The sequence below is a fragment of the Colletotrichum fioriniae genome (genome assembly GCF_027942845.1).
Source record: "Colletotrichum fioriniae strain IMI 355084 chromosome Unknown scaffold_1, whole genome shotgun sequence".
NCBI classification, from domain to species: Eukaryota; Fungi; Ascomycota; class Sordariomycetes; order Glomerellales; family Glomerellaceae; genus Colletotrichum; species Colletotrichum fioriniae.
Genome location: NW_027076837.1, coordinates 6309454 through 6326097, shown reverse-complemented (window position 1 = coordinate 6326097; position 16644 = coordinate 6309454). Strand labels below are relative to the sequence as shown.

The window sequence follows — 16644 nt, the reverse complement described above, 5'->3', positions numbered from 1 at the left end:
GAAACTCTGCGAAAAGTTCGATTGAGTGTTCCTTCCCGGATGGATTGAAGTTGGTAGCCTTATTGGATGACGGAAGTCTAATCCGTAGTCTCCTCTCACTCTCTGTTTGTTGCACGTATGCGCTTGTCTAGAGGTATATTAAACTTTGGAAAGTGACTAAGAACGAACCGCATTTGTAAGAAAGATCGTGCAACATCTCGAATTTGTAACAACACTGCCTCCCTGGGCCATATCGATCGTGCAGGATCGGGTCAGGGAAGGGTACGGCTGCATAGAAGGAAAAAAAAAAAAAAAGCTGCGACACTGACAAACCAAAAGGCCAAGATGGGAACCCCACCTTGCCTATCCCTCGGCTTGGTTCCATTACCAGAATTCCTAGGTTGCAGTGCCGGCTACCGCCTCCGGCCCCGTCCGGGCCCACATTCCAGGTTGTCTTTCCTCCTTTCTGCAGTGTGCAGCGTGTGCCTGGGCCACACGCTTTTTCCCACTCGGCTCGTGTCGTTCGCGCTTTTCTTTTTGTGATGCCGAAGTCCTTGCCGAAGTTTTTGTATGGGCATTGGGCGCGCAAGCAAAAACTGCACAGCAAAGAAGGAAAATCTCAGCAGGCATGTTGCGCCGTGGATTTTCCATGGATCTCTCCTTTTAGGCCTTCCCAAGTGGGACTTTGCCGACCCATTTGCTACCTTACCTTACCGGCCCAGGTATTCAAGTACTCGCACCCGACATTCTTTCCCCCTTGGCTTGGTCACCCGGGAGATGTACCGGCTTCCATCCATCAGCTGAGAACAGAGTCATTCATACCTGACTTGACAAATCTGATTTTTTTTCTTCTCCATCCTCGTCTTGCTTCGTCTTTCTACGTTACTATCTCCATACATAGTACTTCGCCCTCGGCCTTTGCGCACCAATAGTCCGCTTCCCAATCCACTCTCTTATCCTCAAACCCACTTCCTCACTAATACACTGCTTCTTCATCTGAACTAGTCTTTCGCCTTCCCTCCATCCCTCTCATATATCTCTGGATCTTCAGACAACGCCCAGACAAAATCGTTACTCATAAGACGAAGGGACCACCCAACTTGTCTGATCGCGCATCTAGCATCTCCAGTTTACACCCCTCCTGCGGATACGTCCACGCGCACTTCCTGCCATTGTCCCCGATCTAGACCTCCCCCGAATCTGACTGGCGCTTACATTGCCTCGAGAGACGGCCCTACATCATATCGCCGACCCTTTATTCCACATTACACTAGATTGACGTAGCTAGCTCGGCGCGCCGCCTTCACAATAGCTCCAAGCTACCTGTCAGCACAACGCACCATTGCATGAGCTCTTTGCTCCCATACTACGCGCCCAAGAAAAGTCTCTAGCCATTGGCGTTATATACATACTGCCTGATCTGTCGCGAGACACCTTGATCCGTTCTTCACTTTTGTTGAAGCATCGACAGCCAGCATCAGCGTCTCAACCCAACACCCAAACTACCACTCAACCCACACACAGCGACCTCGTCCAACAATGGCAATGGACGAAGTCGACCGCGAAATCGCGGACGCCGAGCGCGCCGCCTCTCCAAACCGCTACCACGGCCGCGAAAGCCACGAGATCGAACGGGTCCTCTCCGCCTCCTCTTCCTCAACCTCCTCCTCCACGGCCTCGCACACGGGCGACCGCACCGCCGCGTATCGCACTGGCACTGGCATCAGCCGCGTCTCGACCCAGAATGACCTCGAGCGTCACCCGACGGCCCTGAGCCGTATCGCTACCGCCCGCAGCCAGCACTCCAACACCGTTGGCCGCAGCATCAAGAGCAGGGAGTCGAGGAGGCCTCTGCCGGCTATGGGCGCCGGCAAGCCGTACCCCCCACCTCTGCCGGAGCAGGAGGACTACGTTGTGGAATTTGATGGGCCGGAAGATCCTCTGCACGCGCAGAATTGGCCGATTAAGAAGAAGTAAGTTTGTCAATGCCAATTGTCGAGTTTCGGTAAGATATGGCTAGGGGCGTTAGTAACTGACATGTCTTGGCCCGCAGGTTGCTTACAGCCGCAATGCTTGGCTACACCACGATGACGTCGGCCTTCACCTCGAGTATCTTTTCAGCAGCGACGCAAGTCATTGCAACAGAATACAACGTCTCCGCCACCGTCGGCACCCTCGGCGTCTCCTTCTACGTCCTGGGCTTCGCCTTCGGCCCAACGCTCTGGGCGCCCCTTTCCGAGCTGAGGGGCCGCAGACTACCCCTCGTCCTCTCCATGTTCGGCTTCTCCATCTTCACAATCAGCTGCGCCGTCGCCAAGGATCTCCAGACCATCTTGATATGCCGCTTCTTCGCCGGCTTCTTCGGCGCGTGCCCCCTGGCCGTCGTCGCCGCCGTCTTCTCCGACATGTTTGATAACCGCACCCGCGGCACCGCCATCACCGTCTTCTCCATGGCCGTCTTCACCGGCCCGCTCCTGGCGCCCTTTATCGGCGGCTTCATCGTCGAGTCGCACCTCGGCTGGCGCTGGACCGAGTACATCCCTTCCTTCATGGGCTTCCTCGCCTTTTTCCTCGACCTCTTCTTCCTCGAGGAGACGTACCCGCCCGTCATCCTCGTCAGCAAGGCCTCGGAGCTGCGCCGTCGCACCCGCAACTGGGGCATCCACGCCAAGCAGGAGGAAATCGAAATCGACTTCAAGGAGCTCGTCAATAAGAACTTTTCCCGCCCCATGCGCCTCCTCTTTGGCGAGCCCATCGTCACCGCCTTGTCCGTCTACATGGCCTTCATCTACGGCCTACTGTACCTCTTTCTCACCGCCTACCCCTTTGTCTTCCGCGGCGTCCACGGCTTCGGCGCGGGACAGTCGGGCCTCACCTTCTTCGGCATGATCACCGGCCAGCTCATCGCCGGCGTCACCGTCCTCCTCCAGCAGCCGTGGTACCTTCGCAAACTCAAGGCCAACAACGGCGTCCCCATCCCCGAGTGGCGCCTCCCCAGCGTCATCGCCGGCGGCGTCTTCTTCGCCATCGGCATCTTCTGGTTCGGCTGGTCCGGCTACCGCGCCGACATACACTGGATCGTGCCCACCCTCAGCGGCCTCTTCACCGGCTTCGGCCTCATGTCCATCTTCCTCCAGGCCCTCAACTACCTCGTCGACGCCTACCTCATGTTCGCCGCCTCCGCCATCGCCGGCAACACCTTCCTCCGCTCCCTCTGCGGCGCCGGCTTCCCCTTGTTCGCGAGCTATATGTTCAATGGTATGGGCATTCAGTGGGCTTCGACTTTGTTGGGCTGCGTCGCCATCGCCCTCGTGCCCATCCCCGTCATTTTTTACATCTGGGGCCACAAGATCCGCGCCAAGTCTGCGTATGCCCCGACGTTTGCTGCCCCCGCCGACGAGCCTGATGACGAGGACCTGGTGCCTGCGCCGCTGAGCAATGGACACACCAGCAGCCGCCACCACCAGGACAACGAGAAGCCGCCGTCCATTGCCGCGATGGAAGCGAGCAGGGCTAGGACGAGCGGCGACAAGGCTGAGAATGCTGTGTAAAAGGGAAACGTCACCTCAGATATTCACCATCCGAATCTACCCCAACATGTTGCGGTTTTACCACGACTTTTACCTCGTATATATAAAGACACAAATATGTTTTGTTTCATGTGGTCTTTGGAGTTTGACGATACCATGGAGGCGGGGAAAAAAGTTTGAGCCGGGCTCTTTCATCTCTTGTTTAAAGATGTTTATGACGAGCATCGTTCATCTGATACCACAAATCTTTTGCCTTTACACATAAACCTTACCGTAGCCTTTTACGATTAATTACAACCTCCCCACCAAACAACTTAATACAGGAAAAAATTGAATAAGCTTATCCAAGTATTCGCTTGAAAAGACTGCCCGTGCTCTCCAGCGTTAGAATATGCTCGCAGTTGAGACCCATCCTGCCCCTCCCTGCTAGTAACAGGCACGTTGATACATACTGGACAAATATTGATCACATCATGCCAAGACCCCGCAAATCGGCTTCTCAGCCCAGGTCCCATGCGGTGGTTCCCGTTACCTTAGTGTCGGGCCCTTGCCCGTATCTTTCGGACCCCCCATCCACAAGGCGCACGTCGCGGTGACATGGCCCGATGCGGCAGGTCGAACGATGCCGGACGATGGATCCCGTCGCCCGTCTATTTCTGTACCCGTCCACCTACCCATACCAAGTCTGATTCACAACTCGACGTACAAAAGAGCTGAGGTTTGGTGCAATTAATTATTACCTGTACATGGTGAAGTTTATGGGGTCCGGCCCCATTTCATTCGGTGTTCAAGTAGCTACCTTACCTTAGCTAGGTGTGTGATCTTATGGGCTGGTCTAACGCTACGAGAGTAATGCTTACACCCGAACGGCATGGGGAAATGAAAAGAGAAGAGTGAGGGGAAATAGTGGCTGTGTTTTTGATAACCTGGGTTCAGATAGCTCTTACACTTGTTATTAACCGATCCATCTACGACCCCCCCTCTTGCCTGTGTTATGACACGAGTTCTCAGCTGCCTCACGTCTATATAGACCTCTCTCCTTCGTAGAACCTCTGAGGCAATTTCGTTTCACCTCTGAGAACTGCTCAACCTTGCATTTGTGAACCACTTTCCAAAGTCTTGCGCGTCAAAGTCCGCCATTGACATAGTCAAGTCAGGTAAGCGAGTTTCGAGACAGATGAGCTGGTTAAGTAAGCAGCGTCATATCACCATCCGAATCACCATCACCACCATCACTCCCCGCTCCTTACTCAAACTCGCACCACGTCTCACAACAAAACGTAAAGGCCGAATTCTATCAAAGGCCCTCAACTCACTAACCATTCATTCAGACTGAACCGGCCCCTAGAAAGAAAGAAAAAAAAAAAAAACGAAATCGTAAAAACAAGGATCCATCTTGAAAAAGAATATGTCGTCAGAAGAAGCCCCCAAGCCGTCAAAGACATACGACGCAAGCTGCCACTGCGGCACCATCAAGTTCTCCCTCACGCTCTCGCCGCCGCTGGAGGACGGGTACAAGGTTCTCAACTGCAACTGCTCCATCTGCCGGCGCAGCGGGTACCTTCTCATCTGTAAGTCTTTTTTTTTTCGTTTCTTGATATCGAGACTTCGAGCCGAATGAGTTTCATCACAAAAAAGAAGGCTTTCTTACAGCCCTTTTCCCCATCAATCCCATGACATATGCTCAAAGCGAGGGTTAAAAAGTGCAAAGCTCGTAGCAACAACTGACTTCAGCTTTCTAAACACAGACCCAAATAAAAAGGATGTCACATGGCATGACGGCTCGCGCGAAAAGTGCACGAATTACCGGTTCAACACCAAGACCAAGGACCAGATGTTTTGCGGTGCCTGTGGATCGAGTTTGGGGATCGACTTTTTGAAGGAGGATTTTTATGGTATCAGCGTATGATTTTCCCCCATCCTATACCGTCCTTTTTGGTGTTTTCCTCTGTGAGGCAGAAAAGCTGATAAGAAATAGGCGCGTGCCCTCGACGGAGTCGACCTCGATGCTCTGACGTATAAGAAACTCGACGGGCTGAACAGGGTGTCGCCTGCCCAGGACCTGTCCGGCTCGGGAGACAAGGAGGCGAGCACCTGAGGGACCTGAGAGTTGGCAAGGACCGGGATATGTTCTTTTGAAATTATAGTGTATTTTCATTCATAAGTGTCCTGAGACTTTGGTCATGTTATATGTCCCGCCTTTTATTGGCATTACAGAGAAAAACCACACTCGGTGCCGGCACCGCAGGGCCTCCCATGGATATTTGTGCAGGAAACCATAAAAACCGATATATACACATAATCTAGATCAGGCTCCCGTTCTTCTCGCTCATCCCCCGCTCCTGCCTGCCGATAAACGTCTGCATGGAGGTATCCACACGCGCAACCTTTCTCGCAATCTGCTGGACGGCGACGGGGAGCACATTGTACCAGTGAATCCACCTTGCGTACAGCGGCATCGCGACGTGCGCGCTCTTGCCGGCGTCGATGGCGGCAATGACCTCCTTACAGACGTCGACGGGCTCGACCACAGGCGCGACAAAGGCATGCGGGGTCTGCACACCGTAAAAGAGGGGTGTCGACAGCTGGCCCGGCTCGACGAGGATGGTGCGGATCTCCGGGTGGGAGGCGGCGAGCTCGGCGGTCAGGGACTTATGCAGGGCCGTGACGCCGGCCTTGGCGGCAGTGTAGTCCGTCAGGGAGGCGGCGCCGAGGTGGCCGAGGACCGAGGACATCGTGACGATGGTGCCGCCGTTGCCGCCGCGGATCATGGGCGGAAGGAAGGTCTTAAGGGTGTAGAAGTGTGCTGTCAGGTTCGTGGTGATGGACTTTTCAATCTCTTCGAACTCGAGGTCGAGGAGGGATTTGCCCTTTACGATGGCGGCGTTGTTGATTAGGACGGTTGGGGTACCGAGCTGTAGGAGGGGGAAGGTATATGGTTAGTCTTTCTGTCTTCGTGATGGCGCATTCCGGCCTTGTAAGCGGTTGGTAAACTCACATCTCTCTCGATCTGCGCCGCGACCCTCGCAACTTGCGCCTTGTCTGTCACGTCACACTTGTAGAAGGTGACGCCCCGCGCCTCGCCGTTCTCCATGTCATTGACGTCCAACACCGCCACAGTCGCGCCGCGCATGCCGTACACCTCGGCGATGAGGAGACCTAGACCGCTGGCGCCGCCCGTGATGACGATGACCTCCTCAGTGAGGTCGACCTCGCGCGGCAGGCCGTAGGCGATGCGCAGGTTGACCGCTTGCGCGATCCAGCAGACGGTGATGAAGCATGCCCAAGCGATGGACACGAGCATGGGCGGGGCGTCCCAGCGGAGGGCCTGGGCACGGAAGCAGAGGGGGATGATCCACGAGACGAAAGGGTGGAAGAAGGTGATCTTGAAGACCTTGACGAGGAGGTCGAGGGAGAGCGGCGCGAACCATGAGTCGCTCTGGGGTGGGCGTGGGTATTCCATCGCGGGCGTCTGGGGGAGGATGATGTTGTTGGTGGTGGTGCGAGGGGTCGAGCAGTGTAGGAGCTCTACTTCGTTTCGAGAGTTCGACTATTAAGAGGGATTGTATAGGTGTCGCGCTCTGTACAGATTCGAAAATTAATATGTGAGTATGAAAAGAAGAGATTCCGGAGAAAAGTTAATAGGTGTCGTCCAGCGTTGGAAGTGGAAAAATGCACAAAGATGAGACGAAGAAGTGCACAGCCAAACCTCAATTGGGCCACCAAGGGAGCTTGACGCTCTGGCGGGAACTCGTCACATGTGGATGGACCTGAGGCGTTGAAACGGTGGCCAAGCGCCCTAGGGGGCCCTAACCTGGTGGCAGCTTCCCCTGGAAACCCCTGGTGGGACGACCACTAAAACACCCCGGAGCCCCTGGCAGCCGCCCATCTTCCACGGCCAGGTGAGCCGAGACCCCACTCCGGTCAGCGCCGCCGTCAAGCTGTGTTAAGCTTATCCGAGCCCGGCGGACATGTCGGCTGCCCGAGAGTACGCGGAGGCCGGGGACGCAAGTTTGGATGCTTCATTGCGTACTTACCTCGTCCTGATCAAATGAACACAATTAATAAACCTACTTCATGATTCTATTTCATGATCATTGCTACATTCTTTTGACCAAACAAGTTGATCCGTGGTATAACCCTATCTAAGCTGCACTTTTCACACGACTATTCCCTTTTTCCTTTTTACATGGACATAACAAGCAGCCCCAACGCCGAACAATGCAAAGGAATAACGCCAACAGTCGCAAATCCAGAATGCACCTACTTCTCCCGGGCCAAGATCTGCTTTTCTCTCTCGCCCTTCCGCCTCTCGAACTGCTTCTTGGTGTGCCTGCGCTCATTCTCCTCGCGCCTCTTGATCGACGAGAGCTCAATGTTCTTGATCTCGCCCGCCTTCTTGATGACTTTAGGCAGGTGACGGTGCTTCTTGATACGTCTGACCTCGGGCATGTGGCTGTATCGCTCAACCAGGGCCTCGTTGTACTCGAGCGCCTGTCTCTGCTTGGCGGATCGGATGCCTGATCTGTCCGTGGCGTTGCTTCTCCAGACACGGACGTTGCCGTCGTCGGAACCACTGAGAACATACTTCGAATCGGGGGAGAACATGGTGCTAAACACCCTCTGCATGCGCTTGGTGTGGTACATGTCGCGGGAGTGTCCTTGATCGCGGTTCCAGATGCGCACTGTTCGGTCGTAGGATCCGGAAACCAATTCTTCACCTGTCGGGCTGAACTCAACGCTCATGACGGCGGCGACGTGGCCCTTGAAGACGTTGAGTGCTCTGTCCATCTTGCGCATGTCGAACATCTGCTTCTTGTTAATCGTATGTTCAGGGGTGATCCGGGTTTCAGATGACTTACGTAGCAGTTGTGGTCTTCGCTGCCAACGACAAAGTTGAAAGCTTCCATCGGGTTCCAGGCGAGGGAGTTGCAGGTAAACGTCATCATCGTCTTGGTCAAGGGCATCGCCGTACGGACGTCCCAGAGGACGATACTCCGATCGTCGCCTGTACTTCCCAGAACGGATTGCTCGACCTGGTTGAAGGAAACGCAGTTGATGGAGTCGGTCGCATTTGGCCAGCGCAACACCTCGGGTGCCGCACTCTGTCGCTCGAGGTCGTAGATGGCGATTTCACTGGAGGAAGAGGAGGCCGCAAAGGCATTTCGCGTTCGGTGGTGGGACAAGCTGAGGAAACCGTTGGTGCCCAGCCACGAGGAAATTGGCGGAGAGTCGCCTGGGGTGTTATAGGGATCCCAAAGCTTGATAGTCTTGTCCGCCGCGGCACTAAGAAGCTTTCCGTCCTTCGTCCAGCAGAGACTCCGCACGATGTTGGAATGGGCGCTCTTCGTCTGCCAAATCTCGGCTCGGCTCGTCAGGTCGAAAGCTTTGATCACACCATCGGCACTGGCCGATGCCATGTGCTTGAGAGAGTTCGGGTCTTTGGCCATCGAGTAAACCTGGTTCAATTGTTAAAATCGGGGGCAACAGCCGTTCTGCTTCTCGTTTTGGACGTACTCCTTCGACATGGCCGCTGCCCATCTGTCCGATGAAAGGTGCGGCATGCATACGCTCGAGCTTGACAGCATTCAGGGCTTTGGTGTACCTGTATTCCTACGTCAGCTTGAATTACAGCATGTGGCGAAGCCTACTTACTCTCTGGCGCGCTCCATAGGGTGCTGGGCGGGATCGAGGTTGCTGCAATGCGATTAGCCAAAGTCTGCAGATAGTAATGGTCTACAATTACCGAGGAAGCTTTTGCGCATTTGCGCCTGGAGGCTGGTAGGCCTCCACGCTCCGAGAAATGGCCTTGATCTTCATATTGGCGGGCACTTTGCTGTGTCTTGCTTGACCATAGAATCCTCGATGGCTCCGAAAGTCTCACAGAACTTCTCCCAAAAATTTAAGTGGGGGTGGGGACTTATCGGAGGATAACTGCCAATCAGATATGGTGGCGGATCATCTTCGGTCCGTGTGGCCCCTGCCCTTCAGCCCACCGAAGGTGCTGGCCGGCCGGGCTTGCTTGCGTCGGTCATGGCAACCTGGACCTGTCTGAAGGCGGCGGCTGGAGCTCTTGACACTGCACCAAGCTACCTTCAACCCACCACGAATCCGGCGATCTTTCTGCAAACCACCACTTCACAACACCGACGACACACGAGATCAATCTAGTAATCCAATTCGCAATTACCATATCCGATTCGACGGCAAATCAATCAGTCAGGATGGCTCAGGGCGAATCGGCGAGAGTGCAGGAGGCACAGAAGGCGGCCAAGACAGATCCCAGAAAGGCAGAGCAGCTCTACAAGGAAATCATCTCTCAGCCCCCTTCCTCCGCAACCTCCGATGCTGCGGTCAAGGAGTACGAGACGGCGTTGCTTGGTTTGGGAGAGCTGTACCGGGATGAGAAGTGAGCCCCTCCTTGGTCCGGTGATGACATCGTGGGGGCCCCATGTTTGCTAACAACCCGCTTAGGAAGACGCAGGAGCTCGTTGACCTGATCACAAAAAGCCGGACAACCCTGTCTTCATTCGCCAAGGCAAAGACAGCAAAGCTTGGTATGGATTCATCTCATTGTTCTTCTCAGTTGCGATAGAACGGTTTGCTAACTAGGACCCCTCCAGTCCGCTCCCTGCTTGACCTCTTCGAGAAGATTGAGGGCAGCACCGATATCCAGATCGCAGTTACCAAGTCATGTATAGAATGGGCAACTTCGGAGCGCCGCAGCTTCCTGCGCCAGAACCTCGAGACCCGCCTGGTCGCGCTCCTCATGCAGAAGCAATCCTACTACGACGCACTCACACTCATCAACGGCCTGCTCCGCGAGCTTAAGCGCCTGGACGACAAGCTCGTCCTCGTCGAAGTCCAGCTCCTCGAGTCGCGTGTATACCACGCTCTCGGCAACATCCCTAAAGCCCGTGCTGCCCTCACCAGTGCCCGCACGAGTGCCGCCTCCGTCTACACCCCGCCTCTTCTTCAAGCCCACCTCGATATGCAGAGCGGTATGCTCCACGCAGAAGACAAGGACTTCAACACCGCCTTCTCCTACTTCATCGAAGCCCTCGATGGCTACCACACCCAGGACGAGTCCGTCAAGGCCACTGCCGCTCTCCAGTACATGCTTCTGTGCAAGATCATGCTGAACCTGGCCGACGACGTCAACAACCTGATGACGTCCAAGCAGGCACAGAAGTACGCCAGCAAGAACCTCGAAGCCATGAAGGCCGTTGCCCGGGCGCACTCAAACCGGTCCTTGGAGGAGTATGAGCAGGCCCTCCAGTCTTACCGTGAGCAGCTCGGCAGCGACGCCTTTATCCGCAACCACCTGCGACGTCTGTACGACGCCATGTTGGAGCAGAACCTTATCAAGGTTATCGAGCCCTTCTCCCGCGTCGAAATCAGCCACATCGCAAAGATGGTCGGCCTCGACACGCAACAGGTGGAGCGCAAGCTCTCTCAGATGATCCTGGACAAGGTCATCATCGGTGTGCTGGACCAGGGCGCAGGATGCCTCATCATCTTTGACGAGACTGAGCGCGACAGCGCATACGACCACGCCCTGGCTACGGTTGAGAAGCTGAGCAGTGTGGTGGATGTTCTCTACACCAACCAGGCCTCCATGCTCGAGTAGATGACAAAGGCAGGCGTCCAGGGTTGGCAAAGCGGAATGGATTTGGGACTGTACTATTACCATAGACACAAATGCCGGCGGTGCATGAGACAGAAATTCATTCTGATGAAGTGGTATCCTAACAGTTTTGCGGGCGAGGTGCCCGAGTGACCAATGAAGACAAGAAACAAAAATCAAATATAACGATGCCCTGTGACGCCCAGCCTCCTACACCTTCTCCCTTATAAACGTGGTGAGAGCTTGTATACACTCATTAACCATGAGACTGTCATGATAATCATACGTCCTGCAACATTAAGCAAGACACTTTCCCAAATTAGAAAAACGCCCAATATGCACACCATTTACATGAACCGGACCGAGGGGGCCTTAGGAGCCTTCCCCTGCCTCCTAAGCTCCTCCCCGACAATGAGCGAAAACACCCTCTTGGCGAGCGCCTCCTCGCTCCACACGCCCACCTCGGCTTGGAAAGCGTCCACGACGTCGAGGTGCCACTGCTCCAGCTTCAAGCTGGCGCCGTGCGAGTTGACGGACCGGCCGAGGAGCCAGGCCGACTTGCTGGTGAAGTCGTCGGGGAACTCGAAGTCAAAGGGGCCCTCGCGGCGGAGCTGGATGATGTCGTCGAGCAGCAGCCAGTGGTCGCGCGACCACATTATCTGCGACAGACGCTGGGGTTCGGGTTCGGGTTCTTGTTGCTCTTGGACGAGTGCTGCTGGTGGTTTTTGGTGGGTTTCGTTCATCATCTGTGGTGCGTCGGTCATGGAGATGTCCATGTCCTGGTTCATCTCCTCATCTTCCTCCTCAACAACGGCGGCTTCGGCTTTAGCAGCGTCAGCGTCGCCATTCTCCTTGTCTTCCTCCTCCATAATGGCAGCGATGCGCTGCTGCTGCTGTTGTTGCGCAGCAGCGGCGCTACCGCTAGAACTAGCAGACAACCGCCGCTCAGCGCGGACCTGGGCCTGCGCGAGTGGCGAGAGGACGCTGCTCGTGAACTCGACGACGCGGCCCGGCGTGCGGGGCTTCAGCGGGGACCGCAGGCACGACTTTGTCGGCGACATGTTCCTGTCGGGCAACGGCCGGAGAACGCGGGCGCGCTGCTCCGACTCGGACTCCGACACCGACTTGGACTCGGCGGCGGTGGGCGAGCTTTCTGCAATGGCGGAGGCACTACTCTCCTGCCACTTTTGGATGTCGGCGCGCGTGAGCTGCATCCGCACCGGTGTCAATGAGGGCACCGGGGCCGCCGAGGGCGCTTTGCTGAAGAGATTGTTCTGGGTCTTCTTTTGGGCCCCCACGTTGGGCGTAAAGTTCTTCTTTTGAGGTACAGAGGGGAACGATACCTCGTCCGACATGTTGGGCTGGGAGTCTGGGATCTCGGACCGGTGTCTGGTGCTGCTGCGGAGGTTCGTTGACGCGAACAGTTCGCGACGGGTGTCCATGACTGACTTCCCGAGGACAGACGGTTTGATAGCCGATACGGGATCCGAGTAATCGTAGGTATCAGCGATAGACTTGGACGCCGAAGGCTTGGCGGGCGAGAACAAATCCGAACGACCGCTAGCGGAGGGAGCAAAAGCCTTCTGCGGAATAGATGGGAACATGGAGTTCGTCTCGGGACCGGCATCGACCCGCTCGGGTCGTTGAGCAGCAGCACCTTGGAGTTTCTGGCGCTTCTTGTCCAAGATCTCCTTGACGCCCTCTGCTCCAGGTAGGAGATTGGGAGAAGAGAAGAAAGCAGCAAGATCCTTCTTGGCGGATGACCTCTGAGCAACCTCAAATGCCTTTTGAGGAATCTGCTTCGGACGGCTCTGTTGTTGAGAAAGCATCGAGAAATCCTCCACCTCGCCATCGGCAAAGTCTGGATTGCGGTTTCTTGACGCCGCCGGCGTGAACAGCGTCTGCTTGGGGGCAGGCTCTGCGGATTTTTGCCAGGGACTAGGAAGAGCTGCGCGCCTCGGAGGAACAGAAGTTGTTGACTGCTTCGCAAAGGACTGGTGACGGCTCGAGTTCGAAGCCGGACGCGATGCTTCTACTGCCCAAATGTCGTCATCCTCCTCCTCCTCTTCTGCTCCAGGCTGCTCCTCTTCAACTTCAGTCTCCTCGGCCCGATCCGGACTAACGAGACTAATTTCAAAGCTCTGTCGCCGACTGTGCATGGATCTAGAAACCGTGTTTGTACTAGAATGGAAGGAGCGTGACTGGGCGAAGGGCTGCTCGCGTGGGGCAGGAGCCTCTTGCATCCAGCTCATCTCATCGACTTCATCGCCTGGGGCGACTTGTAAGGATCCCGACATTGAGAATGAGACCTCGGGTTCTTCTCTGGCGGGAGAAGTCCGCATGCTCTTACTTAAGGCCTCCATAAAGCTAGGCTGCCCAGTGTGGTCGTTCTCGGCCCCGAATGGGTCATCAAACGGCTGTCCTGATAATTGCGGCGCCGGGGGTTGAGGCTGAGGCTGTGATGCGGCGCGAGTAGGGGAACCAAAGAATTGAGCTCCTGCCTGGATCAAGGTGGACAACGGCTGAGTCCAGCTGCGAGTCGATTTCGCGGCAGACTGAGGCTGACTGCTGCTTGTCGTAGGCCTGAAGGGGCTGCCAAGAGAGTTCTGGCGGGGAGGCGACGAAGCATCAGACGTGACGCTCTGCAGAGCTCGTCCAGCCCTCACAATAGGAGATAGCGTAGGGCGAGCTCCGTTGTCCGGTGATGCTGCGCGAGGCGCCAAGAGGTTGACATCGGGCGATGGGATCGGGGACGAGACAGGGGCAACGGGCGTGATGTACTCATTGGAGGCCGCAGGAAGACCAACCGTCAAGTCTGGGACCGGAAGATCAGAGCTTGCTTCTTCGGGTAACTGAGAATATGCAGCAGTCGGCGAACTTTGGGCTGCTTCGATGGTCTTGGCGTCTGACTGAGGGACAGGAACTTCGGCGGGTGAGGGCGTATCGTCTGGTGTCGGCATTCTGGCTGAGTCTGATCGAGTGTAAGAAACACTCGCAATAGATGGGGCTGCGGACTTGGGTGAACTCTTACGAGCCTCTTCCTCTGCCTCTTCTGCCTCTTCCGCTTCTTCAGCCTCGGCGCCCTCTTCCCCTTGATCTTCTTCTGGTGCCTCATTCATAATGGTTTCTTCTTGTGCTTCATTTATAATGCTTTCTTCCTGTGCCTCGTTCATAACGGTCTCATCGTGTACTTCGTCCATCAAGGTCTCTTCGTGTGTCTGAGAGACGTCGGCCTCTCGCCCAATCTCTTGCTCGATTTCGTACTGCGTCTCATGGTCATTGATTTCAGGCAGCTTCGGCCTCCCAGGCGTAGCAGCTTCCAGGTAGGCTTCCGGGATCTCAGAGAAGTCGTCTTCGTACATGACAGACATCTCCTCGTTCACCATTGAGCTACGCCTGGTGCTCTTAGCACCAGGTGTCGCTGCAGCCAAAACTCTCGAGGGTACGCTGGAAAACGAATTGTCAATCTGCGAGGTGTCCATCTTCGAGTCCTCCAGCCTTGAGTTCTCCGCATCCATCTGCCTGACCTTGGACTCCATAAGCTGTCTGCCAAGCGGTATAGACTTGCGTCGAGGGCTGCTTCTAGCTCGGCCTGGCGACTGATATCCTCTGCTCGGTGACATTTCCTTGGCTGAGAGAGACGGAGGTGGGAGATCCGGACGAGGAAGTGACGGAAGAGCAACCGGAGATTCGATTTCTTCAGCAGTTGTGCCCACAACAGAATCCACATGCGTTTCCATCTCCTGTTGCGGCTCAACCTCCTCCTCTTGGGCTGGAAGAACTTGCACTGGTGAGGTTTGCTTGGTGGGGATGCTTTCGACCTCATCCTCATCATCGTCAACATGCAGGGCCCCGCTTCGCCTTAAAGTCTCGAGGGTCTGGTTGACGATCAAGCCAGTCTCTTCACCAACATCTTCTGAGCGAAGGTCATGCATGCTCATGTGGCCCCTCATGGAGGGGATAGAGTTGGCGAAAATCATACTGAAATCCTCGCCTTGCGCAACAGTATCCTGTTCGAGGAGTTCGTCATTGCCATCGTTGTCGCCAATGAGTGATGAGATGTCACTAGGCGCACCCGGCGCGAAATCATATTCGTTGTATGCGGGTTCGTTCTCGGATTCGGAGTGAAGCTGTTCAGACGGTGTTGGGCTCTTATCTTGCATATAAGCTGGTGTCGGGCTGAGAGCGATTGGGTTCTCTTGTGCTGATGCGCGTGGCGTTGCTTGGTCTGACATTGTTTGCATCCAGATATCTGGTTCGGATTCCGGCATCGGGTTCGCGGGGAGCTCTCGCCTCGGTGTGGGATCGTCTACAATCATGTCTTCCATGCTCGCTGCGAGACCGTCGTCAGAAGGCGCCATGCCACCAAGTTCGATATCGTCCTCGACCGTTTCCACAGGCTGATCGGAAAACTCGACGCGTTTCGGGCGGCCGCGACGTCTGGTTGTGCTGGGGGGTATCGAAGAAGGCGCTGGGTCTTGGGAGACTTCGCGCGGTTGACGACTGGTGGCCCGTCTCGGGCGGGCGGTTGATCTCGGTGTGCCTTGGATGGTGATGTCGGTTTCTAAGCCATCTGAATCGGTAATAGTCTTGACTCTGCGGGCTTGTCTTGGTGTCTTTCGTGGAGAAGCTGTGGCTCTCCTCTTGGTTGCCGTACCGGTCTTGGGCGTTCCGGCAGATTTGGGAGGTCGACCCCTCCGCGCGGGTGTCTTGACGGCCGTGTTCTTCCTATCACCGGCCAAAGGAACTGTTGTTGTGTATGCGCCGCGGCTGAGGGTGGGTGTGTCTGCGTTGAACAGTCTGCGCCCAACATTCCCGACACCGATATTCTCATAATCGCCCTCGGCTTCAACGGTCACTAGCAGCCGTTTCGGCTGACGGTCGTCGCCAACCTCGAGCTCGAACATTTGCTTTCTAGGCGAAGTGCTACTCCCGCCGAGGGAGAATAGACGTTGTGATCTCTGACTTCGAGTTACGCGACGCGATGAAGGGTAGAGGGCGGAGGAGACGGTGTCGTTGAGCGGGTCTGGCGACGAAAGCAGCTCGTCGCTACCGCCTCTAGGTCGTGGCGTCGCCATTTTGAGAAATGCGCGAATGCAAGTGCAAAAAGAACCAAGAAAAAAAAAAGGCCGCGCTATGTTTCTCGCATAGACTCTTCTACGAAAGAAGAAAGGACGACAAAAAACTAGGCTCAGTGGCCTTCGTGTGAAACTAGCAATATGAATATGTCAAATTCTATGCATTGGATAAGGGCCGTCGCGAAGTGGTGTGGCCGTGTACATGCGGGCTGCACCTCAGTCTGCACAGAGGGACGGTCGGGTCCTGGCCAGTTGGGTTGTCAAATCTGTTTTGTTTACTTAGTCCCAGATTAGGCTTAGCGCAGCCCCTCGGTCGCGGGGGTCCCGTCCCGTCAGCTTTCAAGGCCATTGAGGTTGCGATGACAGGGGAACAACTTTTCCCCGCTGTTCCGATCTGTCCCGCTCTAGTCATTGAGGTGGCCCACCCAGA

The 16644-nt window shown here is 55.6% G+C and overlaps 6 protein-coding genes across 6 annotated transcripts; 3 read left to right on the top strand and 3 right to left on the bottom strand.

Moving 5' to 3' along the window:
• Positions 1-1518: 1518 nt before the first annotated feature.
• On the top strand, positions 1519-3530 carry N0V96_001626 (uncharacterized protein; the record flags this gene model as incomplete). The annotated part of the gene is made up of 2 exons (XM_053194211.1): positions 1519-1952; positions 2033-3530. 2 exons carry the CDS (start codon positions 1519-1521, stop codon positions 3528-3530), a joined length of 1932 nt encoding a protein of 643 aa, XP_053048408.1.
• A 1387-nt stretch (positions 3531-4917) lies between these two features.
• On the top strand, positions 4918-5607 carry N0V96_001625 (uncharacterized protein; the record flags this gene model as incomplete). The annotated part of the gene is made up of 3 exons (XM_053194210.1): positions 4918-5080; positions 5258-5412; positions 5488-5607. 3 exons carry the CDS (start codon positions 4918-4920, stop codon positions 5605-5607), a joined length of 438 nt encoding a protein of 145 aa, XP_053048407.1.
• Positions 5608-5812: 205 nt separating this feature from the next.
• N0V96_001624 (uncharacterized protein) lies at positions 5813-6972 on the bottom strand (the record flags this gene model as incomplete). The annotated part of the gene is made up of 2 exons (XM_053194209.1): positions 5813-6424; positions 6508-6972. 2 exons carry the CDS (start codon positions 6970-6972, stop codon positions 5813-5815), a joined length of 1077 nt encoding a protein of 358 aa, XP_053048406.1.
• Positions 6973-7772: 800 nt separating this feature from the next.
• sof1 lies at positions 7773-9329 on the bottom strand (the record flags this gene model as incomplete). The annotated part of the gene is made up of 5 exons (XM_053194208.2): positions 7773-8318; positions 8372-8968; positions 9027-9114; positions 9165-9206; positions 9256-9329. 5 exons carry the CDS (start codon positions 9327-9329, stop codon positions 7773-7775), a joined length of 1347 nt encoding a protein of 448 aa, XP_053048405.2.
• Positions 9330-9733: 404 nt separating this feature from the next.
• Positions 9734-11139, top strand: RPN6 (26S proteasome regulatory subunit rpn6; the record flags this gene model as incomplete). The annotated part of the gene is made up of 3 exons (XM_053194207.1): positions 9734-9918; positions 9984-10066; positions 10133-11139. The coding sequence occupies 3 exons, from the start codon at positions 9734-9736 to the stop codon at positions 11137-11139; spliced, it is 1275 nt and encodes a 424-aa protein (XP_053048404.1).
• A 344-nt stretch (positions 11140-11483) lies between these two features.
• N0V96_001621 (uncharacterized protein) lies at positions 11484-16214 on the bottom strand (the record flags this gene model as incomplete). Its single annotated transcript, XM_053194206.1, has 1 exon — positions 11484-16214. The coding sequence occupies one exon, from the start codon at positions 16212-16214 to the stop codon at positions 11484-11486; it is 4731 nt and encodes a 1576-aa protein (XP_053048403.1).
• Between the last annotated feature and the right edge of the window lie 430 nt (positions 16215-16644).